This window comes from Pyrgilauda ruficollis, unplaced genomic scaffold, assembly GCF_017590135.1.
Source record: "Pyrgilauda ruficollis isolate IOZ18807 unplaced genomic scaffold, ASM1759013v1 scaffold72, whole genome shotgun sequence".
Lineage (NCBI taxonomy): Eukaryota > Metazoa > Chordata > Aves > Passeriformes > Passeridae > Pyrgilauda > Pyrgilauda ruficollis.
Window position 1 is genome coordinate 2,103,981 of NW_024529044.1, and position 25,232 is coordinate 2,129,212.

The 25,232-nt window shown below is 51.1% G+C and overlaps 1 protein-coding gene across 1 annotated transcript; it reads left to right on the forward strand.

Moving 5' to 3' along the window:
* The first annotated feature begins 4,756 nt into the window (after positions 1 to 4,756).
* FAM20A (FAM20A golgi associated secretory pathway pseudokinase) lies at positions 4,757 to 24,408 on the forward strand. The gene is given in 12 exon segments (XM_041485858.1): positions 4,757 to 4,983; positions 4,986 to 5,106; positions 11,981 to 12,165; positions 14,230 to 14,280; positions 15,103 to 15,181; positions 16,230 to 16,322; positions 17,740 to 17,855; positions 19,736 to 19,916; positions 20,211 to 20,320; positions 20,571 to 20,652; positions 20,731 to 20,790; positions 23,675 to 24,408. Coding segments are annotated over 12 exon segments (1,524 nt in total). The 5' UTR covers positions 4,757 to 4,802; the 3' UTR covers positions 23,940 to 24,408.
* The last annotated feature ends 824 nt before the right edge of the window (positions 24,409 to 25,232 follow it).

A 25,232-nucleotide genomic window follows, 5' to 3' on the forward strand; every position in this document is an offset into this window, starting at 1 on the left:
CCCGGGGTTGGTGTCCACCCGTTGGATTTCGGACAGGAGCGCTGGGAGCGCAGAAGAGCCTTCCCAGCCCCACACACCACACAAGGGCTCATGACTCACCCCACCCTCCTGGAAGAGGATGGTTGGTGTTGGGATTGACCAGGGAAAGCTGCCACAGCTCCCCAGGATTTTGCTCAAAGCCAGCTCTAGGGATGCTCAGAGGGAGAGAGGGAGGGGGGAAGCAAAGGCGTGCTGGAAGCCCCGGCACACAAGAGCAGCTCACTTGGACCATGAAGGTGCTTTTCTCTTGTTTGTGCTTAGCTGTGCAAGTTCACTGCCAAGAGGGAGAGGATCCACCCAGATTCCCCAGCCCTGAGCAGCTGGGAGCTCGCTGAGGCCAAGGGATGAGCGTGGAACAGCAGCCAGGAGAGGTGGATGGGAGGAGGGAAATGAAACCACTGATGACAGCTGCTGCCAGGGATGGGGAAGTGTTAGAGGTGTCATGTCTGGGGCACCTCTTTCCTTCTGCCTTCCCTGTCCTGTGGTGAAGGAGCCTCCTGACTCATTCCCTCTTCGTTTCTAAACATTTCCTTTTATACCCTATAATTGCATTTTTGTACCAAAAACCCTCTGGAGTGAACACGCTTCTTCTCTCAAGACTCCTCTCCAATGTGAGTGGAGAGACACTAATTGCTCTGTCAGGGTCTCCAGGGCTCTCCTCAGTGTTGTTAGCTATCAAAAATGTGTTCTTAATTTGAGCACTTGGTCCAAATATTTCATTTTTAATTACAAGCTGAGACAGAGCATGAGACAGCCCAGAGCAACAGCGAGAGCTCCTCCCACCAAGCCAGCAGAGACTGGGGGCTCTCACACTGTCCTGGGGGATAAAGCCCCAGCCCTGGGGGGCCAGGCAGAGGAGAACCCCCTGTGAGAGGGGGAAACAAACCCCAGCACTGGCATGAGGCTGTGCCCAGGGTGGGAGGTGCTCTTTGGGGAGCATGAGGACAATCAAAACAACCACCAATATCATCATCATCACCACCATCACCACCATCACCGCCACCATCACCATCACCACCATCACCATCACCATCATCACCACCATCACCATCACCATCATCACCACCATCACCATCACCATCATCACCACCATCACCATCACCATCATCACCACCATCACCATCACCATCATCACCACCATCACCATCACCATCATCACCACCATCACCATCACCATCATCACCACCATCACCATCACCATCATCACCACCATCACCATCACCATCATCACCACCATCACCATCACCATCATCACCACCATCACCATCACCATCATCACCACCATCACCATCACCATCATCACCACCATCACCATCACCATCATCACCACCATCACCATCACCATCATCACCACCATCACCATCACCATCATCACCACCATCACCATCACCATCATCACCACCATCACCATCACCATCATCACCACCATCACCATCACCATCATCACCACCATCATCATCATCACCATCACCACCATCACCACCACCATCAGCACCACCACGACCAGCACCATGCAGGGAGAAGATGGCCCTGCTGCTCTGAGTCCCAGCTGGACCAAGAGCAGGAGCAGAGCTGCAGGGCTGCTCCTGGCATGTCTGTGCTCTTGTCAGTGAAGCAGCAAATGCAGAACTTGGCTCCTCCAGCTGATCTTCTCCTTTCCTTTGTGATGCTGTGTAGCTGCCTTGGTGTTTAATCCTGCTAATTAACGGCAGTGAGAAAGGGATAATTCTCATCTCCTCCCTTTTGCAAACATGACAATCTGCAGGGTGGGACCAGGGCAGCTCTGCAGCATTTCAAGTGAAAAAGACAAAAAGCAGCAGACAGAGGCATTTACCTTTTGGCAAGTCCAAGGCATCTCTAAGGAAGATGGGTTTTAAATCCATACTGTGTGAAAGAATTTAAATTACATACTTAAAACTCCAAATATTGTAAGTTGCGTGTCTGGAAAAACAAGAGGAATATCCTTTGTTTATTTAAAAATGACTTTGAAAAGGACCTGGCTGGCTTCTATCTGAAATACAAAGGAAGTATTTCTTACTCTGAGATGTCATCATACATTTATTTAAAGCTTTAATTATATGTTTTGGGACATCATCTACGCCTGAACATTTCTCCACTGCAGTTGTCTGGAAGAAGGAGCTTTTTTTTCCCCCATCTTTAAATAGTAAATGAGGCAAATTATCTCATGGTAATTCCAAATGGTAATTTGGTTCCGCTGGAGCTGTCAGTGGCCTATCAAAATAGTATTTCCAGGTTAATTTTAGGAACATATCCACCCCTTCCAGCAGGCTGGGATGAGTTCTGCTGAGCCCTGGGGTGGGAAGTGATGCTCACCTGCAGCCCAGGGACCCCGGCTGGGCAGGAAAAGCCATGAACCAAGAAAGCAGAACACAAGGAGATGTGTGTGGGACAAGCTTCAGTGGCATCCCCCTGCTCCAAGGCACTCCAAGCCATGGATGAGCAGGGAAGCATCACTGTGGCATTATGGAGCAGCACTGAGTTGTTCTAAATAATAACAACAGTGATTTTGCATTGCAGCCAGTTGGGAGCTGGCAGTCCCAACTGCTTTGGGAAGGACTGTAGCACTTCAATTTATTACAGATTAATGGGATTGATTTATTATTTTTTTGTTTCTTTTTAATTAGCTTCATTAAAAGCCAAACAATCTTCCAGCAGAGCATGCAAACAAGAGGGGCACGGGCCCAGGCACTGCTGGTTCCTGGTGCCTTTGTCCAGAATTAGCGTTGCAAACCAGGGAAGATTTATTAATGGTTCCTGGGAGAGATTAGCAACGGGGAAACAGCTCAGGGAGGATTAGGAGCCAAGCAAGTATCAGCCAGTTTTTGGTGGAGTGTTTGTCAAAAGTTGTTCTTTGAGCTTGAGATGAGTCTGTGGGTGTCCTTCAACAGGGTGGTAGCCACAGAGCAGGGCTGGGGATTCATCTGGGTTTGCTGAATCCTGGGCTTTAACTTCATCTGGGCAATCTTTTTAAAATAAGTTTAAAAAATAGAAGAAGAAGACTCCTATTGTTAGTCCCAGGCTGTTGCTTCACCTCGGGTTTATGATGTCAGTGTTTGGGGGAGCTGCCAGCTCACCTGGCCTTGGAGGGGCCGAGCACCAGGGTGTCCCCAGGCAGAGTGTGCAGCTGCAGCACATCCCCTTTGCTCTCCCCTAAGCCACCTGACAGTGAGCTGGCACTCATTTCCCCCTGTTTACAGCCAACCTCATATCCTGAAAGCTCTTTTTGTCCTCCTGAGAAGGATCAGCTCTGTGGCTTCCCATCCTGCAAACCCCAACCCAGCACCTCTGAGCAGAGCCCCTGCCTGCCTGCCTTTCCAGTACAACACCCTAAAATTTCCCCTCTCAACACCTCATGTCTGGTCTGGAGCCTGAAGGGATCCAAGTGCAATCATTTTACCACTTTTGTCCCCAAAGGGCACAGAAGGAGGGCACAGCTGGTGTCCCCAAAAGCCAAGCAGTGTGGGGAGCACATCCTCTCCTCCCACTGATCCTTGCTGGCCACAGCAGCACCAGCTGCGGTTTGTGCTTATAAATCTTCTGTGGAAAACACATAACATTTGGTATTATGAAAACAATAAAAAGAAATTCAGAGCAAAACACCCCAAACCTGAAATCCAAACTCTTCAAATATCAAAAGACTGAGCAATTTTGAAACTGCATTTCTAAAGGAGAGTAAGAACCGTTTGTCAAAGACCAGAAGACCAAGAGGACGGGTGAGTTTGAGGTCCCTGCAGCTACCACGCAGCCCAGGGGATTGTTTTATCCCTCTTTCTGGACCAAAGGAGCACCTCGGACATCAGCAGAAGCTCGGCCAGCAGCCCCTGCGATGCCGATTTGCTCATTCCAGCCCCTCCATCCCAGCGCTGGCACTTCCCAGAGCCTCCCCTCGCCGCGCTGCGCACCGCACCGAGCCCTGCTCCGGCCGGCTGAAAACAAAACCGACTTCTCCCCTTTCCGCAGTTTATTTTCCGTTCTCCCTTCAGCACAGGGCCGGAGCCAGCCCAGTCTGGTCACGCTCCGCCAGTTTCCCCCCCCTCCCCTCCCCTGGCCGCTCCCTCCAGCCTGTCCCTGCCTGGGCTGCAGCCGGGCTCTCCATCCCGCAGGATGCTCCCAGCCCGAGCTCATCCCCACGGGCCAGCGAACTGCAGGGAGCAGTTCCCTCAACTGCAGGGGTTTTTTTTTAGGAATTAAGAAAATAAAAGCGGCCTCTGAACCATCTGCCAGCCCCAGGAGGGGCCGCAATCCCAGCTGTGGGCGGACAGAGCCCACCGGGTCCTGCCCGCAGACACCAGAGGGGTTCGAGCACCCCCTCCCCGTTCCCACACAGCCCCCGGCACCGCAGCAACACCCAGCACCCTCCAGCGGCTGCCAGAGCTCTCTCCGCACCGACTTTCCGCCTTTGGGAGCGGGGACGTAGCCCCCGAAGGAGCCGGCGAGGGCGGGCGGGGGACCCGCCACCTGCGCGGGGCCGCGCCGGGCGAGCGGGCGGCGCTGGGGGGCGGGCGGCAGAGCCCGGGGCCGCTCGGCTCCGTCCCCTCCGGCACCGGCGCCGGGCCCGTGTCCGGGGGAGGCTCCCCGTGCCCCCCCCCCCGCTCCCCCGCGCCGGGCCCCGAGCGCCCTGCCCGGTCCCCGCCCCGAGGTGCCCGCACCCCCCGGCTCCGCCGCTCGAGCTCCCCCGTGCGCCCTGCCCGCCCCGGGAGCGGCCGCCGGCGCTGTCCCCGTCCCCGTCCCTGTCACCGGCCATGCCGGGCCCGCGGCGGGACCGCCCGGCCGTGCTGCTGCTGCTCGGGGCGCTGCTGGCCGCCGACCTCTACTTCCACCTCTGGCCGCGGGCGCGTCGGGAGCTGGGCAGGGTCTCCCCGGGCTGCCCCTGCCCCGCGCCNCCCCCCCCCCGCCGCTCTCCCGCGCCCCCCGCGCCGCCCCCGCGCTGCGCCGCCTCTTCGCCCACCCGCTGTACCGCGCCGCCCCGCCGGGCCCCGCCGAGCCGCTGCTGGGCGCCCGCGAAGCCCTGCGCTACTACCGGCGGAAGGCGGCTCGCTGGAACAGGTGCGTCCCGCGGCCGCGGCACCCCGCGCCCGGCACCGCGCGGCCCCCGCGGGGCTGGCTCCTGGGCACCGCGCAGGACACCCCCTTCCTGGGCTTCTCCTGGGCACCCCCTTCCTGGGCTTCTCCTGGGCACCTCCTTCCCCGGCACCCCCTTCCTGGGCTTCTCCTGCGTGCCTCCTTCCCCAGCACCCCCTTCCTGGGCTTCTCCTGTGTCCGCCGAGCCGCTGCTGGGCGCCCGCGAAGCCCTGCGCTACTACCGGCGGAAGGCGGCTCGCTGGAACAGGTGCGTCCCGCGGCCGCGGCACCCCGCGCCCGGCACCGCGCGGCCCCCGCGGGGCTGGCTCCTGGGCACCGCGCAGGACACCCCCTTCCTGGGCTTCTCCTGGGCACCCCCTTCCTGGGCTTCTCCTGGGCACCTCCTTCCCCGGCACCCCCTTCCTGGGCTTCTCCTGCGTGCCTCCTTCCCCAGCACCCCCTTCCTGGGCTTCTCCTGTGTGCCTCCTTCCCCAGCACTCCCTTCCTGGGCATCTCCTGCTCACCTCCTTCCCCAGCACCCCTTTCCTGGCTATTTCCTGGGCATCCCTTTCTTTAGCACCACATACACCGGCGTCTGCTGGTACTCCCTTCCCTTCCCGGACATCTCCTGAGCACCTCCTTCCCCAGCACCCCCTTCCCGAATATCCCCTGGCTACTCTTTTCCTGGGCGCTCCCTTCCCGGACGATCCATGTGTGGGGAGATTCTGGTCACCCTCCTACCGGGCACCCCTTGCATGATCCCTCGTTTCCTGGGCATCTCCTGGGCACCCCATTCTTGAGTACCCACTGCACTGGCATCTCCTGCCACCCCCTTCCTGGGTGTCTTCTGAGCACCCCTGCATGGGCACCCCTTTCCCGGATATCTCCTGGACACCCCTTTCCTGGGTTTTCTGGGTTTCCTGCATGCCCCTTGCATGGGGACACATTTCTCTGGCATCTCCTGGGCACCCTCTGCATGGTCACCCCATGATGCCGTTCCCTGGCATCACCTGGGCACCCCTTTTTTGGGCCCCCCATGCCCAAAAAATCACCCAAAAGCACCCCGTTCCCAGGCTCCCTCTGTGAGTGCACCTCCTGCATCCCCTGGGCACCCCCTTTCTGGGCACCTCCTGCACGGGTACCCCTGCCCTGGCATTCCCTGGGCGCAGTCTGCCCAGGCACTCCCTGTATGGGCACCCCCTGGCACCCTCTGTCCGGACACCCCCTCTCAGGTACCCCTCCCTTTCTGGGCAGCTCTCCTGGGCACCTCTGTCCCTTGGGTGTCCCCTGGCACCCCCAGTCCAGCTTGCCCCCCCATTCTGGCTCTGTGCCCCCATGGGCAGGGCTGAGGGGCTCTGCTGGGATGCTCCTTCCTGGGGTGTCTCCCACCCTGCTCCACTGGCAGAGCCCCAGAGAAAGGGACCCCCAGCTCAGAGCTCTCTTCCTGCTGCCTCTCCCAGCCCAGCAAGGAGGAAACTCCCTCATCCCCTGCTTCTGGGGTGGGACTGTCCCTGCCCTGTGGTCACTGCCCTGGGGGGGACAGTGACCCTCAGTGCCAGCTCCAAGCACTGATTACCTGCACCCTGAATCCTTGATCTAACCCCCCTTCTATGAGCATACAGCACCCCACAGCTGCTCCCTGCACCCCCAGAACTTCTCCATTCATACACAAATTCAGATACAGCAGAGCACATAGCTCCCAGCGTGCTGAGCTCACGGCATCACCTCACCCACTGTCCCCTCTGTGGGACAGGACACCTGCAAGGGGATGACAGCATGTCCTGGGCACACCCAGGGTCCCCTGTCCTGGCACTTCCCCGCTGCCCAGCTTTGGTTTCCAGCATGGGAGCAGCCCCCACCCCTCCCATTCCCTCTGTGGTGGTTGCTGAGCTGCACAGGCAGGATTCCAAGCTCCTGCTCTTTCCACTTCCATGCCTGTTCCTCCTGTTCCTGTGGAACTCACCCAGTGCTGGTTCCACGTGAGGTTTACTGGAGGAGATGATAGGAAGCGACAATGGAAGGAGCAGAGGATGATCTTCATGGCCTGAGCAGCACCAGGGTCCGGAACCACCCTGGGGCTCAGCCAGGGCCACCCCTGCCAGGCTCTTCCCTGTCTCCAGTCACTCTGGATCCTGTTGAATCCTTTGTCACAGCACTCGAGATCCGTGGCTGCTGGGTTTGAGTACCCCTGGCTGTGCCACAGACCCACCTTGGGTGCATCTTCTCAGAGCTGAGCACTGCCTGCTGAAGACATCAGGATCTGGGTACCAAGGTGGATGTTTCCCAAGCAAAATCCCAGTGGGAATTGGAGATTTAAACCAAAGCAGCTCATGGCTTGATGGCACCATCAGAGGCCCTGAGCACTTGCTGCAGCCTCTCTTGCAGGACAGTGAGAAGTCTGCACTCCTCAGTTTTATTCACCACACTGTTAAAAGATGGAATTTGTGCTGCAGCCGTGGCTGCATTTTGCCTCCTACCCCAAGGTTTGGCTGTGGTGTGCCTGGGAGGAACGTGGTGATGCCATTTGTCCTTGATTGACTTCACTTTGCACCTCCAGGAAGGGAAGAAAGCAGAGTATTGATTATTCCTCCGTCACTCTGAAATAAAATATATGATGCTCATAAATGGGTGAAACCTCCAGAGAGCACAGGCTGAGGTGACACAACTGCTCCTGCAGAAACACAACAACCATCACTGCTGCAAATTGAACGAGTAATCAGGTGGCACTCGCCAGAGCCGATGGATTTTATAAGATTGTTAATTTGCTGTGGGCACAGAGGAATTTCTGCCTCACCAGGAGCACTGCAGAGCCCGTGTCCTGTCTGATGTGGCCAGGGCAGGGTCCTTGTGGGACTCAGGAATCCATGGCTCTCTCCCGCTGCATGGGTTCAACCAAGCTGCTGCCTGCTGCTGCTGAGGACTGAAGAGCAAAAAGTCCACAGCAGCTCCCCATGCAGAGCCAGCCACAGCAGCTCCCCATGCACAGCCAGGCAGCAGAGACTCAGGCCTGAGTGTCCAGGGGCATCCTCTCCTCAGCATGGCAGGATGACAGCACATTTCTCCATCACCTGTGGATGTGAGTGTTGGCAGAGCAGCTTTGGGAGCAGCAGGATGCTCCCCTGAGTAGGACAAGCTGCAGTTTAACCCTGTTCCTCCAGCACAGTGTGTCTGCCTTCATTTCTGCAGCCAGATGGACATCAGCTGGACAGGGGCTCTGCCAGCTGGAGCAGCCCCAGGACACGTCCTGTTGGGACACCCATGGCCAGAGCGTGTCCTCCTCCACGGTGCTCCCTCCAAACCAGCTGCTGCCCAGCCCTGTCTGCTCCAGCACCTCAGTCAGGACCAGCAGCTTGACTGCAGGATGCAGAACCAGCTGGGGAGACTGATGGGGATGCAGGAAGGAAACAGAAAAACAACAAAACATCCACACCTCTTCAAAACAAACAAACAAAAAAAAAATCCCTTAGAAACTCCAGAGCTTATTTTTATCCTTGAAGGAGCAGCTTCAAAACCCCAAACTCAGGATGGTGGTGGCCTGAGCAGTGTCACCCCATGCTGTGCCTCCCTCCCAGCCCAGCAGAGAGCTGAAAGGCAGGGCAACCCCAGGGCTATTTATAGCAGGTAGAAATGAACCCTGTTTTTATATCATTATGCCCTTTGCAGAGATCTGTTTTTTTCCAGGGAAATATTTCAGGAATCCTGAAGGAAGCAGGGAGGCAGAGAGAGCTGTATTTTGGGTTGAAAGGCTGGGAAGGGACTGGCTCAGCCTGGGCAGGGACCATGTGGATGCAGGGCTGGGATCTGCCTCTCCTTGCATAACCACTGCATTTTTTTCCCCCTCAGTAATCTCTTGCTCACCCTGGGGGAACAGCCTGTGTGTATGGCAGGCAGGAGAGCAAATATGGTAAAATATTTGGGCAGCTTCCCTAGGGAAAAACGCTGAGTCATTCCTGTCCATGGCACTGCGGTTTATCGTCCCTGGCTGTGGCAGGGTTAATACCTCATTTATTAATTAAGGCCTTATTAATGCCTCATTGAGATTGTGCCTCACTTATCCACAGGAAGGGCAGCAGGCTGGGGGTCAAGGCACTTCTGCTGGAGCTAATGGCACTCCAGGGCCATTTCCATGTGCACAGGGAATTTTCTGCCTCCTGAGCAAAGGGCTGGTCAGGGAGGGAGGTGCTCCAGCTCCCTCTGACCATGCACACGTGGATTTCTTGCTGTGGCTGGCCCAGTCCAATGGAAAGACAAACAGACTGGGAGAGGGAACAGGCTCCCACGAGCTGCGCATCCAGCCTGTCTCTCCAGCTCCTAGAGGTTTCCCAGGATACCACTGTGTAGGAAATGGATTTGTGGGAAATTCTCAAAGCCTGACAGAAGGCTCACGTAGTATGTGTCTGTATGTAAACCTTGAGATAAGAAATGCGGGCTTAGAAATACTGTGGAATAAGACATTATTGAGAGAAAAATAGAAGTAAAAACAAGTTTCAAAGGATAGTATTGATACACTGTTATAAATGTCTTAAAGCTAATCATCTAAAATTACTCCTCAGAAGTCTTACTACAATGTATATTTCATACTTCTATTTTTCTAAACTATCTACTTTTATTTGCAAGGCTGTCCTTTAAAACTTCTTTTAGCTCAAAGTATGTGTCTGTATGTAAACCTTGAGATAAGAAATGCGGGCTTAGAAATACTGTGGAATAAGACATTATTGAGAGAAAAATAGAAGTAAAAACAAGTTTCAAAGGATAGTATTGATACACTGTTATAAATGTCTTAAAGCTAATCATCTAAAATTACTCCTCAGAAGTCTTACTACCATGTATATTTCATACTTCTATTTTTCTAAACTATCTGCTTTTATTTGCAAGGCTATCCTTTAAAACTTCTTTTTATCTCAATTTTTTCTCTCAATAATGTCTGTCTTATTCCATAATATTTCTAAGTCAACATTTCTTATCTCAAGGTTTACATACACATATGTAAACCTTCTATCAAACTTTAAGAATTTTCTACAAATTCATTTCCTACACCACTGGAACAGCTCTGGGAAGGTTCAAGCCCTGCTCACAGCCAGATTAATCACACTGCTCAGCCTGCTGGATGGAGAAGGGTGATGGAAAAACCCCAACCAAACCCCAGCTGCTGGGCTGGGCAGGGAAATAAAGAAACCCCCAGCAGTCAGGAGCCCTTTCCAGCCCCCAGTGCCATTCCTGGGCTGATAAATGCCTCAGGGCATGGTCAGACCTTGCTGCTCAGGCTCTGGATGGGGTCTGGCCGGGCAGGTGGCACATCCCCCTGTCCAGCCCCTCCATGCCAGCCTTGGTTAATGTCCTACTCCTTATCAGCCACCAGCTCCTGTTTGCTTTCCTGGATGGATCCTGGCACTTTCAGTGCAAACTGAACTTCATTTTCCCTTTATCAGGACTGGCTGCTCCGTACATGGGCTGGACAATGTTAATGAGAAACCAAAGCTCAGTGCTCTGCTGGCTGCAATAAGTGACCTTTCAGTTCCACAGCCCCAGCCTTGGAGGTCTCTGCCACCCTTGAGCAAAAAATGACACAGATTCACTCAAAGGCTGGTTTGCAGGAGAAGAGTGTTTAATACAAAAAATCCTCTTTTTTATAGACAGATTCGACACATTCTACTTGATTGGCTAACTAACAAAAACATCTTTCTCACTAAAAGTCCCTGAGAAGAACAGAAAAACAGAGTAGGAAAACACCACCTGCAGGTTGTACTAACAAGTTATCATCGTTTTTCTACAACTCCCAAAAAAAGTCTCACAAATCCACTGTGAGAAAATGAAGCCTGTTTGCTCACTCTCTGACCAGGCTGTTGCATCCACTGGTCTCGAGGTTGAGGGAAATGCTGATCGAGAGGGGAGATGCTTTTGGGTTATTACTGAACTTGAGAAGCTCCTTCAGCTCCACCTGCCAAAAAAGGGTGGGGTCGAACCTTGATTTTTAGAGATCATGGGCAGGATGCTGCCACGTGACCTCATAGCATCCCTGCTCACTGTGAATTTGGTCACAGAGGCAATTTGTAGCTTTTAGTGATTTTTTTTTCCTTCAACTTCAGGGAAAAAACTCTCTCCGAGACGGTCAGATGTCACCGTGATGTTTCCTGGAAAAATCCCCTTGTCCAGCTGAGAAGCCTCAGTTTCTCCTGTGTTTTGCTGCTTTGGAATGTGATTTGGAGATTGTTTTCCAACATGTGAATTGTTTTTACTTAATGACCAATCACAGCCAGCTTTGTCAGACTCTGAGGAGTCAGTCGCGAGTTTTCATTATCATTCTTGTTAAGCCTTCTGATGTATCTTTTCTTTTTCTTCAGTATAGTTTTAGCATAGCATTCTATGATATGATATATGATAATACTATATATTATATTATATTATATTATATTATATTATATTATATTATATTATATTATATTATATTACAATAATATCTAATATATTAAATTATGTGATATAATATATGATATTATATGATATTATGTGATAGAATTTAACATACTATATCATATATTATATAATAAATAGTATATTATGTAGTATATAGTATATAGTATAGAATAGAATGTAATATATAATATAATATAACATAACATTATATAATATAATATTATATTATATGTGATATATTATATTTTATATTCAGCCTTCTAAGAACATGGAGTCAGCTTCCTCCCTTCCCTTGTCCTGGGGACCCTGCCAAAGACCACAGCCAGAGACTCTGACCGTCCCCTGCCTCAGTTTCCCCGTACCCACCCGTGCTCTGCTCCGGGCGCCCTCCAGCCTCGGAGGAGGAGCTTTTCCCCATGCTGACGGCAGGACGCCTCTGTTGCAGGAGACACAAGCGGTACCGGCAGGAGCTGAATTCTACCTCCCCGGCGCTGCCGCTGCCGCTGCGGCCCGAGGCCGGCTGGCTGCGCTTCCAGCTGGGCATCAGCCGGGACGGGCTCTACCCGCGCTCCAGCGCCGCCGTCGGCACGCTGCTCCGCGACCTGCGGGAGCTGCCCACCGTCAGCGCCGGTGAGCGCCCGCCGGCCGGGGCTGGGGCACCGCCGCTGTGAAAAATGCCTGGTTTGTGATGGGCTTTCCGCGAATGTTAAAAGGAATATTGTGTGTGGCGTGTTAGGGAGTTATGTGTTATTAATTTCCTCAAGTGGTGTTTTATGTTATAATATAATGTTAAAATAGGAGCTGTGTATGTGGGATGGTTTTTATTAAGAAAGGAATGAGGTACTCGCACCAGGCAGCAGTCACAGGAGACCTAAATCTTTCAGAGAAAGAGAATTTATTGCTCTTTTAGCAAAAGAAACAAACTTCTTCCCACCTTGCTCAGCCATGAAGATGCTGTTAGGATTAAGAGGAAGAAGCTGATGCTGACCACAGAATCCTTTGTTTGAATGGAATTTATGCATCATGTATGAGGTGTATGAATGTGCAACAGGCTATTGCTTTTAAGGGTTAATCCTCATGTCCTTTTTTGAGCTTATTTTGCCCAGAAAGAGGTACCTGGACCATCCATAACCCTTTGTTTTTATTGTCTTGTATTGTCCTAATCCCAATTGTTGAAATTTTTATTACTCTAATTATATTACTATTTTTATAACCATTTTATTCCTATGAAACTCTTAAAATCTTAAAAACAAGTGACTGGCGTTTTTCACAGCTCCTTGGAGCCTGCCAGGGGGTCAGCAGCAAGAGATGGAGCCTGGCGTGCAGCCCCACATCTCTCTTCACAGAGAAAAGCAAGGCGCGATCCTTCCCAAGAATATTTCTGAGATTCACATTCTCTGAACCTCAGAGAAAGGAAAAACAATTCTTATCTCATTTGCTGTGTCTGTGTTTGTGCAAAAATAGAATGCAATATGGAGATTGTTGACCCAAAATAATGGTGTTTTGCTTCCTTGGCCTGTCAGGGCCAAGTGTGTTTCAGGACTGTCAGCTGACAATTGTCATTGGGTTTGTGGGTACCAGGACAAGGGAAGAGATGAATCTGACTCCATATTTCTTAGAAGGCTGATTTATTATATTATATTATATTATATTAAATATAAATATTATTATATATTATAATAAATATTATATTAAATATATAATTATATTATATTAAAAATGTTATACTAAAAAAAGAGAAAGGAGACATCAGAAGGCTAGGAAAGAAAAGGAATGAATAATAAAACCCGTGACTCCTCAGAATTATATTACTATTTTTATAACCATTTTATTCCTATGAAACTCTTAAAATCTTAAAAACAAGTGACTGGCGTTTTTCACAGCTCCTTGGAGCCTGCCAGGGGGTCAGCAGCAAGAGATGGAGCCTGGCGTGCAGCCCCACATCTCTCTTCACAGAGAAAAGCAAGGCGCGATCCTTCCCAAGAATATTTCTGAGATTCACATTCTCTGAACCTCAGAGAAAGGAAAAACAATTCTTATCTCATTTGCTGTGTCTGTGTTTGTGCAAAAATAGAATGCAATATGGAGATTGTTGACCCAAAATAATGGTGTTTTGCTTCCTTGGCCTGTCAGGGCCAAGTGTGTTTCAGGACTGTCAGCTGACAATTGTCATTGGGTTTGTGGGTACCAGGACAAGGGAAGAGATGAAACTGACTCCATATTTCTTAGAAGGCTGATTTATTATATTATATTATATTATATTATATTAAATATATAATTATATTATATTAAAAATGTTATACTAAAAAAAGAGAAAGGAGACATCAGAAGGCTAGGAAAGAAAAGGAATGAATAATAAAACCCGTGACTCCTCAGAGCCATCAGATAGTTATTGTTTACATTTCTTTTCTGAGGCTTCTCAGCTTCTCAGGAGAAAAATCCTGGCAAAGGGATTTTCATAAAATATCACAGTGACAGACAGTCACGAGATCAGTGCAGTTGTGTGCAGAGTTGAGTGCTTGGCAGATTCAATTTAGATGTAATGTAACGTAGTGTAATATAGAATAATAGAGTATAATAAAGGCCTTAATTAGCCTTCTGATAAGATGGAGTCAGATGCAACATTTCTGTCCCCTTGTTGGGGATGCCTGTGAATGCTGCCCTGGGGTCTCACTGCTCCTCCTGCCCTTGCAGACTACAGCCAGGATGAGAAGGCACTGCTGGGAGCCTGTGACTGCAGCCAGGGTGAGTGTGGCACTCGGGTCCCCACGTGCCATCCCCAGCTGCTCCGTCCTCAGCTCGGCCAGGGAAATGCCAAGCCAGGCTCTGCTCCCTCCCATTAACCCAGCAGAGGCTGGGATCATAGAGCCTGCACTTACTCCTGTAAATTATTCCTGTAAAATGAGGGAGTCCAACCCAAGGGCCACGTCCACGCTTTTTTTAACACCCAGGAGTGGTAATGCCACCACTGCCATGAGCAGCCTGTTCAGTGTGGGAGTCAGGACACCAGTACAGCACTGGTTTCTGCTGGGAAGGGAGGAGAAGGTCCCCAGGGGGATGTAACAGAGGGGCTGAAGGGAAATCTGCTCTATGGCACAAGGGGGAGAGGAAAATAAATGGGAAGAGAGAGAGGGGTGTAGCTGGATGGAGTAATGGGATGCACTCATGGGGCTGGAAAGCCGGGTTGTGATGGGGTGTGTAACTGGGGTGTTTCCAGGAGTTAACACCCCATTTCCAGGCAGTTAACACCCCCTTTCCCAGGAGTTAACATCTCCTTTCCAGGCAGTTATCATCCCCTTTCCCAGGAGTTAACACCCATTTCTCAGCAGTTAACATCCCATTTCCAGGAGTAAACATCCCAGTAGTTAACACCCCCTTTCCCAGGAGTTAACATTCTCTTTCCAGGCAGTTATCACCCCATTTCGAGGAGTTATCACCCCATTTCCAGGGGTTATTCACTCCATTTCCCAGCAGTTAACCCCCCGTCCATTTCCCAGGAGTTAACACCCCATTTCCAGCAGTTATCCCCCCCATTTCCAGGAGCTAACATCCCCTTTCCTCCCCAAGTGGTGAAGCCCAGCGGTGTGCACCTGAAGCTGGTCCTCAGGTTCCAGGATTTTGGGAAAGCCATGTTCAAGCCCATGAGGTAAGGCCAGCAGAGCCCCCCTGAGCCCCTGCAGTTCCTTGGCATGGGAAGGTCCCAGCCACACCTTCCCTGTCCTGCCCTCCCTACTTGGGCAGCTGAAAAGGTTCCATTATTTTTCCTTATTCTTGGCTGCTCACACCACCCAGGAGCACACGTGGATAAACAGCAGTGTTCCCACACCGCTGTTGATGTTGGAAATTTCTCAGTTCATGGGTGCCAGGTGGAGAAGGACTCTGGGACACTTGTTCTCCTGAGATCTTTGCCATGAGGGACTGCTCTTCCCCAGCAGATTTTGGGGTTTATGTTGGTGTTCCTTGGATTCCCCAGAGTGTTTCCAAGAAACAGCCATCAAACAGGGGAGTTAAATTGCTTCTGTTCATATTTGCAGCCCCTTGGGACTCTTCACATCTATTCCCTCTCACTTTACTGTCCATGTGTGCCAGAGCAGCTGGCAGCACGTGGGCTGGCATAATAAATCCTCACCCAGAGGGCAGCCAGCTCCTCTCCCCTGGGTTTCCATCCATCTCTGCCCAGTGTCCACCAGCTCCTGGAGGGGAAGGAAAGCATCCATGGCCTGCTGAGCCAGGAGGGCTTTCCTGTGTCCTACCCCCTTTCCCAGGAGTTCACACCCCATTTCCAGGAGTTAACACCCCCCTTTCCCAGGAGCTCACACCCCATTTCCCACTGTGTGACCGCCAGAAAATGGAATTAAATGGAGCTCCCACCTCAGGGATAGGAGAGCATCAGACCTGAGCCCTCCTCTGTCTCCGGGGGGATGTGACAAACACCATGTGAAACTTTGTCCTAAGGGGGTCTAAGCTCTTGCTGAAGCAGATTTAAAGCCCCAGTCAGCTCCTCTGCCTCCCCCAGCCCCCTGGCAGCACCAGGGTGCAGTGCTGCTCCCTGGCACGGCGGGTGATGGCTCCAGCTGGGCACTGAGCCCTTGGGCTCTGACCCTGTCCCTGAGCCCACCAGCTGTCCTTGTGCCACCACTCAGTGTCCAGGCTGCCCAGCAGCTCGGTTAGGCTTACCCCCTGCTTTCTCCCAGGCAGAAACGTGAGGAGGAGACTCCTGAGAATTTCTTCTACTTCGTGGACTTCCAGCGGCACAACGCCGAGATCGCCGCCTTCCACCTGGACAGGTAGGGCTGGCCCAGCCTGGGCTGCCTCCTGCTGCTCTGCTCTGGCCACCAGAAAAAGCCTGCAGGGCTCAGGGGAAAAGGGGAAAAAACAGGGGAAAAGAAAGGGGGAAAAGAAAGGGGACAAGGAAGGGAAAGGGAAAGGGATCCTCCTGGCTCTCATCTGACACCCCAGAGTCAGCTTTGCCTTGGCCACTGCATGAAATGGGTTCACTGCATGAATCTGACCTGTTCCAGCAGTCCGGGCTGGAACAGGTCAGATTCTCACCTGGCTGTCACACATTGTCCCTCCCCTGCATCCAGGTGCCAGTCTGAGCTCTGGGTGCCCTGCTGGTGAGGGAGGCACACACTCCATCAGCAGTCAAGGTGTGCTTTGGGTTGATAAACTGCAGCAATGCAGTTTTAAGCCCTGAGAAAATGAGCAATTAACCTGGCACCTCTTCCCAGCAGGGTGTGTGTTTAATAAAATCAAAAATACTCTTCTCAGAAGATGAGGGCAGCAGACTTTCTCTCCTCTGAACACCAGAGGAAGGTGATCTCTGATGGTCAGGGTGGGTGTCGATCTCCAGTTTCCATGGGATAAGCAGGACTCAATTAAGTCCTGTAGCTCAGACTCTGAGAAAGGGAACAAAGGGAGCTGAATTCCCTTCCCAGTTCTGCCCCAACAGCCTCACAGAGACTCTGCTTGACTCAGCCACCACCACCTCGCCCCTGCAGCTCCACTGCCACAAAAATGAGGCCAGACTGCTTTTGTGAAGTGCTTTGTGGTTTTTAGAGCTGAAAGATGCTGGATAAAAGCAAATATTTTTTTCTCTCTCAACATTGCTCAATAAGTAGCAGGCTAAATCCTGTTCTGTGCCCAAATCCCAGGAGCAGGGGGCATTACCCAAGGAGCCAAGCAGAGCATTAGCCAGTTCTCCCCGTGTTACTGACTCAGCAATCAGCAGCATTCCCACTGACTGCCAGGAATGCTTTCCTGCCCCAGGCCCTGAGGTTTTTAAGAGTATTTTTGAGGAATTAGCTGGGCATGAGTGCCTCTGGAGGAGGGGATGCCTCCTCAGCCATGTTGTACCAGGATCAACATCTTTGCTCCGTGCCAAACCAACATTGTAGAAGGGTCTGAAGGGCTGCTCTGGCCCTTGGAGGACCCTGTTTGTGTGCAAAGGGTGGGAGAAACCAAGGCAGTGTGAGGGAGAGAGACAGGAATGCTGGAGAACATCCAGATTGTTCCAGGCAGCAGCTATTAAAATACCAAAACTGAAACAGAGTTGTATTTTGGCCCAGAGGGGTTTTTGCTGGAAAGAGTCTGGCTGCAGCGATCCAAAGGCTCCTGGTTCACTGCTGGAAGGGGCAGGGGCAGCACCTGCCACCCCTGGGTGCAGCAGCATCCCTTGGCACCAGCACCTGTCCCTCTGTGCAGGATCCTGGATTTCAGGAGGGTGCCACCCACGGTGGGGAGGCTGATCAATGTCACCAAGGAGATCCTGGAGGTCACCAAGAACGAGGTCCTGCAGAGCGTCTTCTTCGTGTCACCAGGTGGGCATGAGGCAAATCGTGGTCCCAATTGTCTTTAAGGTTCCTTCACACCTAACCCAAACCTGAGGTGCTCCGTGGTGGGAGGAAGAGCAGGGCTGCAGGAAAAGGGCCTGCAGGACTCGTGCTGTGGTGCAGAAATGAAATTCTTGGGTTAAATGTGCACAAAGACATTGTTACAGCAGAGGTTCCCTCCAGCTGGAATCATCTACCAGATCTACTCATTTGGGCTTTTTTACTTCACCATTCCCTTAGCAAAGGACCCAAATCTATGATTTGGAAGCTTGACATCCATGGCATGGATGCTTTGGGGTTTACCTTGTTTTTCCTTGGATTCCCCAGAGTGTTTCCATGAAACAGCCATCAAACAGGGGGTACTAAATTGCTCTGCACTCATTTGCAGCCCCTTGGGCCTCTTCCCATCTGCTGCCCCTCACTCCATCCCTGCCACAAGAAATAATCACTGTCCCACAGTGGGGAAATGTGGCAGCAGCTCTCTGGGCACAGAGAGAAACACAACTTTGCCAGGCATCGTCCTGGGGAAGGCTGTGAGAAGATCAGAGAAAAGAATAAGAAACAATTCTTATCTTCACTTGCTGCACCTGGTGTTGTGAACATGTAGAATGTGCTACAGAGATTTGTTTACCAAAGGGTGGTTTCTTAATTAGCCAGTGCTGATGGTGTTTTAAGTAAAGGACCAATCAAACACACCTGTAGCAAACTAGTCTATAAAATCAATGGTTTCTTAATAAAGAAAGATCATCAGCCTTCTGTAGTACACGGAGTCTCTGTAACTTCTTACCCAACCAGAGACCCACTACAACGAGAGGGAAAGGCTGAGCCCAGGCCACCTTGCACCCTGTGGGAATCAATATCCACTGAACAGAGAGAGACACAGGCTTTCCCAGGATTTTCCTGGGCTCTGAGAATGCTCAAAGAATTAAAGAATTAAAACAATTCTTACCTTCATTTGCTGCACCTGTTGTTGTCCACATGCGGAATGTGTTATGGAGATTGTTTACCAAAGAGGGATCTCTTAATTGGACTCTGGTGATTGATTGATTGATTGATTGACCAGTTCATTACAAAGCTGTACTGAACTGTCTGGCAAGGGCCGTGGGGGTCCCAGTTGTTGGTTTCTCTGGGTGTGGATTGAAGGCACTTGAGACAATAGCTCCTGTTCAGACTCAGGTGTTTATTATTTCTCATCAGTAAAACAGTCTCACAACCATGAGTCTGGCAGCTTTTCATTAGAAGGCACAAAATGGCCACAATCTCTTGTTACAAGGTCTTTTAAGACTAAACTATCCAATTAAGAACTGACACCTAGATTATTTCCCCTTTTAACCCAATAATTGATCCCAAAGAAGCCCAATGTGGACTTTTCTGCCCAATTACAAAATGCCACCCAAACCCAAGAAGAAGCATGAAGGAGAAACCCAGGACAACACCCTGTGCCCTCCATCTTGCTTCCATCCACAACATACTAAAAATCCCAAAACCTGAATTTCTCAGCAAGTGATGCACCTACACTGCTCTCTATAATCTATTTCACACTTTTGTGGGTTCTAGTCTATCTTGAAGTCTAGGAAACTTTCTCCATGAATGAGGGTCAGAGTCAGAGCTCTCCTGGGGGGTCAGGGCACCCCAGAGCAGACAGAGGAATATTCCCAGTGCTCTGGGTTTCTACAAAGGGCGATGGGTTTTTCTTAGGAGTATAGTGTAGTATAAAATAATAAAGCAATCAATTGCAATAAAGCAATTGATCAGCCTTCTGCAATCATGGAGTCAGTGCACATTATTCCCCGTTTAGGGGTTTGCTGCCACAATAGCATCCTCCTGGAGATCACAGCCCCTTCTCCCTGTTTTCTGCTCTCCCCCAGCCAGCAACGTCTGCTTCTTCGCCAAGTGCCCGTACATGTGCAAGACGGAGTACGCCGTGTGTGGGAGCCCCCACCTCCTGGAGGGCTCCCTCTCTGCCTTCCTGCCCTCCCTCAACCTGGCCCCACGGCTCTCCATCCCCAACCCCTGGATCCGCTCCTACTCCTTCGACGGAAAAGAGGAGTAAGTGGGGAAATGAGGCTGCTCCCCGGATCTGCACTGCAGGGCACGGACACACGGACAGAGCTGCAGAAATAACCCAGGCCAGGCTTCAGGGAGCCCATAATTAGTGTAATAACTAGTGTAATAACCCTTAAAGCCTGGGCATTGGCTGTGTTTCAGTTCCAGTCTCCTGCATGCACAAGGGGAGATTTATTTCCTCCTCCTGTACATCTTCACATGGAAGATGGGTTTGGGGGTATTTTTGGGACATGGCAGAAGCAGCTGCGGGTGTCTCCTTTTCTCCATCTCCTGCAGGTGGGAAGTGAATCCACTCTACTGCAACACAGTGAGGGAGATCTACCCCTACAGCAACAGCAACCGGCTGCTCAACATCGTGGACATGGCCATATTCGACTTCCTGATAGGTAATGGTGGAGGGAAATAACCCTTTCCCTTTCCCTTCCCCTTCCCTTTAGAGGGGCTGCTGTCTCCCCACAGCCCCTCCAATGTGGGGGCACAGGGGAGCCCCCAGACCCACCCCAACAAAGGGAAAGCAGCACCTTGGGTACTTGCAGCATGGCAAACAAATACTCCATGCAGAACTGAAAGAAATCTTGGGATAATTTATAAAATTCCCTGCAAGGCAAGCTGTGTCCCTCTGTGTGGCCTCTGCAGGGAACATGGACCGGCACCACTACGAGATGTTCACCAAGTTTGGGGACGATGGCTTCCTCCTGCACCTGGACAATGCCAGAGGGTGAGGCAGCGGGAGGAGGTGGGGAGGGTGAGGAAGAGGAGGAGGAGGGCAGGCTCTGAACTCTGCTTCACCCCCCAGGTTTGGGCGCCATTCCCACGATGAAATCTCCATCCTGGCCCCGCTCTCCCAGTGCTGTGTGTAAGTTCCAGCTGCAGCTTCCTTGCCAGGAATGTCCAAGTTCCTGTTCCTGCTGTCACTGGGGAGGTCACCCTGGCCTGGCTCCCTCCAGCAGCTCAAGGAGGACCCTGCTAATCCCACCCTGGATGCTGGAGCATGGGAATCACAGTGGAAAAATATCCACTGGCACACCAGGAGATGTTGTCCAATGGATCAAACCCTTCCAGAAAGTTCTAACAGCCTTTCCCAGCCCAGCAGCACGAGGTGCTCTCAGGAATCACAGAAATCTCCATCCAACATCCTGGTGGAACTTTGATGCATTTAATCAAGCTTCCTCTTCTCATGGCATGAAGGAGAAGCTCATAATTAACCCTATGTTCCTCCTTCATTAATTCCCATAAACCAGCAGCTGCAAGTTAAATTTAAGAGGCAGAAGCAGCTGCTGTTCCCTAGGGTTTGTCTTCAGGAGATGTGGAGCCTTTTTCCTTGCTCTACCTGCTCCTTCTCTCCCTCGGGGTGGTAACTGCACTCTCCCCACACACCTTTAATTTCAAGAACTGTTATTTGCACTCAGCAAGTCTTTTCATTCTAATTGCAGGCTCATAGGGAATCCTTCTCTTTAAATTTTGTGCAGTTTGAAATTAACTCTGCCTCTTAATTTGACCATCATACCATAATATCCACAGGTCACAGCATTCCTATTCTTCCAGATCCACCTCCCAGAAACTCCTCTTAATTTAGTTCTTGTAAAAGGCAGTGGTAAGAGGACCTGAACACCTTGTCATAAACAAACAAGGGCCAGGAACAGCATAAAAACAACTTATGTTGCCTGAGGAAGACACACAAACCCTCATTTCCCACAAGAGCTGATCCATTTGGAGTGGGAGAGCTCCTAAAACCACTTGGGAAGGAAGGGAAGAGGTTTTGCTTGAGTAAGCACACAGAGGCCACAAATTTCAGCCTGCCCTGACCAGCAACCTGGACTCAGCCCACCAAGTCTCCTCCTTGCTCCGACACCAAGCTGAGCCATGTGAGCAGGGAAGCTCCTCCAGCCAGGAGCACAGGGATGCTGAGAGCAGGCTGTTAAACACATCCACCTCATTCCCAGCTGAGTCCTGCTCCAAGCCTGGCTTCCAGCAGATTTGAGTCTGTTTTATGTGCCTCTCCCAGCCTGTCCCACACGTTGAAGCCTGCAGGTCTCCTCTCCCAGACGAGTGGCACAAATACACCATGCCATGAGATGGTCCTTTCCCTGAAAGCATCAAAACCCTCCTGGAGGCACAGCCAGGCCTGGAAGCAGCCCCAGTCAGGCTGCTGAAGTCCCTGGAACGCTCGGGGTGAAAGGTTCAGCAGTCCAGCCCAGCCACAGGGTCACAGCCCCCATGGGAGCAGAGCGGGGCTGGCGGCAGCGTTTCCATCTCAGCCCTGGCTGTGCTCTGTTTGTTTGTTGTGTGACTGTTCCAGCACTCCATCAGCTGCTCCTCACGGGTCACACCAGCCCTCTCTCCACCTCCAAGCACTGCTGGGACCAGAGCAAACACAGCTGGTGTTTACCCACAGCAGCTCCCAGGCCGGCCCTGCCTCGAAGGACAGCGCACAGATGCTCGTTCACATCTGCTCTGGGCACAGCCTCCCCTGGCAGCAGCAGCAGCAGCAGCACCTCACAGCTGGGCTTTAAAGCTTCCTTGTCAGCCCTCACACTTGATCAATTGATTATTTTAGGTTTTTCAGGAATATTAATGCGGGAAGGTGATGCCTGGCCCTGTGGCAGCAGCATCTTCCTTCCCTTGTGCCACTGCCCAAATACACCTTGCTCCACACACACTCCTGATTAGACTGGATATTAGGAAAATATTTTCCTGGAAAGGGTGGTAAAACATACTAGTAGGGTAGTAAAACACTGGCACAGGCTGCCCAGGGAAATCATGGAGTCACCATCCCTGGAATTCTTTGAGTGATCTGTGGATGTGGCACTTGGGTTCGTGGTTTGATGGTGCTGGGACAGCAGTTGGACTTGATGATCCTAAAGGTCCTTTCCTACCCTAGTGATTGTCACCAGCACCTGGAGCAGCCACAACCCTTTCCCAAACAGCACATGGCCTGTTGGAGCTGCAGAGATCCAGATCAACATTCCCAATGGATGCCCTGGATAAACAACAGCCTAAGAATACAAATTCTTGAGCAGCCTAAAATGGATCTGACTTCACCTTTTTCCACCTGAAAAATCTGACTGGGCTGAATCCAAATGGTTCCATAAATATGGACCACTTTGTTTCCAAGATTCAAAGGGCAATAACTACAGCCACTGATTTATTTTAGTATTATACACGCTGAAGTCAACACATTTCTGCTGAGGATTAAACAAATGATTTCAGAACACTTCATTTCATGCCCAGAAGCATTCCAAGATTGCAGCTTTTCATCCCATTTTCTGTCAAAGCAAATCACATTTGAATCTCAGTACCCCCTAAGGTGAAAAGTCACAGTTACATCAGTTCCAGGAAATATTCCCTCTTTTTGCTCAGAGTTTTGACAGAAGATATTTTCTCATTCATGTCTTTTCATTTACCTCCCCCTCTGCTCCCGTCTCATAAATGTCATCCTTGGGGAGATGACACCACCCTGCAGGAACCTGGGGAACTGGGTCATCTCTGACTCACTCATTACTGAGAACTTCTGTCATGTTTTTCTCTCTGCTGACAGAAATTTGCAGTACAAAGACTCTGGGAAAACAAAGGAAGAACTAGAGGTTTCTGAAAAAAAAATTCATTACCTTCCAAAATTAAAATTATAGAACTTTTGTTCCTAATTTCTTTAAATTCCTCACCCATCTCTGCCCTGCTGCTGTCAAGGAGCTCAGCTGCTCTTGCTGGGAGGCATTAATTGTTGATTTGTTTTTTTGCAGAATAAAGAGAACGACGTTGCTGCGCCTGCAGCTCTTGGCCGAGCCCGAGTACCGGCTCAGCGACGTGATGAGGGAATCCCTGCTGCAGGACCCCCTGGCCCCTGTGCTCACCGAGCCCCATCTCCTGGCCCTGGACAGGCGGCTACAGCTCATCCTGGAGGCCGTGGGGAAGTGCATTGACACCTTTGGAGAGGCCACGGTGGTGGCCAACGACACCAGGCAGCCCCAGAGCCCTGCAGTGCACAGAGCCAAGCTGGACACTTAGGGCTCGGAGCCAGGAGAGCCCTGCCAGGCAAGTGGCAGCTCCAGCAAGTGCTCATTTCCACCCACAAACACTCATGGAGACTCTGAGGGGAGATGTCAGAAGATCAAGAGTCCCACCGGGCTCCTCTGCTGGTGTTTAAGCAGAGCTCCTGTGCTCGGGCAGTGCTGCCGTGGCTGCAGCTGATCTCTGCACCCTAAGCACAGCTCTGGGGTGGAAAGGCTGTGATCTCCAGGTCTGGAGTTGGCTGTGCCCTTGGGAGGCTGAGGGAACGCCTGACCTTGGTTTGCTCAACCTCCACAGGGGCTTGGTCTTGCTAGAGAAGGACACGAACTCGACCCGAGGGTGAGGGTTGAATAAAGAGATGCCAAGAGCATTTTCCTCTTAGTAAGTCTTTGTTCTGTGGCCAGGAGGGTATATTTGAGAAATACCTGCCCCTGGCACAAGACAGGGCATTGGTCTAGCTTGGTCACACCGGAGGGCATTGTGAGAAACACAGTAAAGGTAAGAAGACTTTCAGAAAGCTGTGAAAGCAGGCTCAGAAACAGAAAGAGCAAAAAACCTCAGAGGTAGCTGCAGCTGCAGGGTCTGAAAGTAGAAAAGTTACAACAGTACAGCAAGCAAGGACATGAAACAATAGTTTGAGTTTTAGGCTTGGCTAAGATAGACCTTAAGACTTAAGGCATTACACGTGCTCACTGTCAGGAGCAGTGTCACCCCAGCCCACAGCGACCTGTGCACGTCACACAAAGCCTCAGAGGCACTGAAACCACTTCCCTGACCTGTCTGAAGGGCCAGTTCGGATACAGAACACAGGCAGGTCTGTGTTGCCTTAGACCCCAAGGGAAAAAACCCACACTAAAAAAAATCATCCTGTAAATCAAAGCACTTGAGACACAGGACTGTATTTACAATGCAAGAACTCACCCATTTCTGGGGAAAACATTTTGCCAAAGTTGGGGGAATCTAACTCAGGTCATCTCCTCATGTCTTTTAAAATAATTTTCTCCTCATATCTTTTACAGTCATTTAGGCTGTCATAATTAGCTGGAAAATAGAAATGGCTATCCCAGTCTCTCCCCCCTCTCCAAGTCTGTGCATTTTGAGGAGATGCAACAGAAACTGGGGACCAAAACAAAGTGTGGGGAGGGAGTTTTCGTGGGTATTTCAGTTCCCTGCTGACCTTTCACCTCCCGACAACAAGGTTTAAGAATAACTGGATTAGTGAAGCTCTCCTTAATAGCTTTTTCCTTTAACTATTAGGAATTACTACACTGAGCCTTTTGGCAGCCCGGG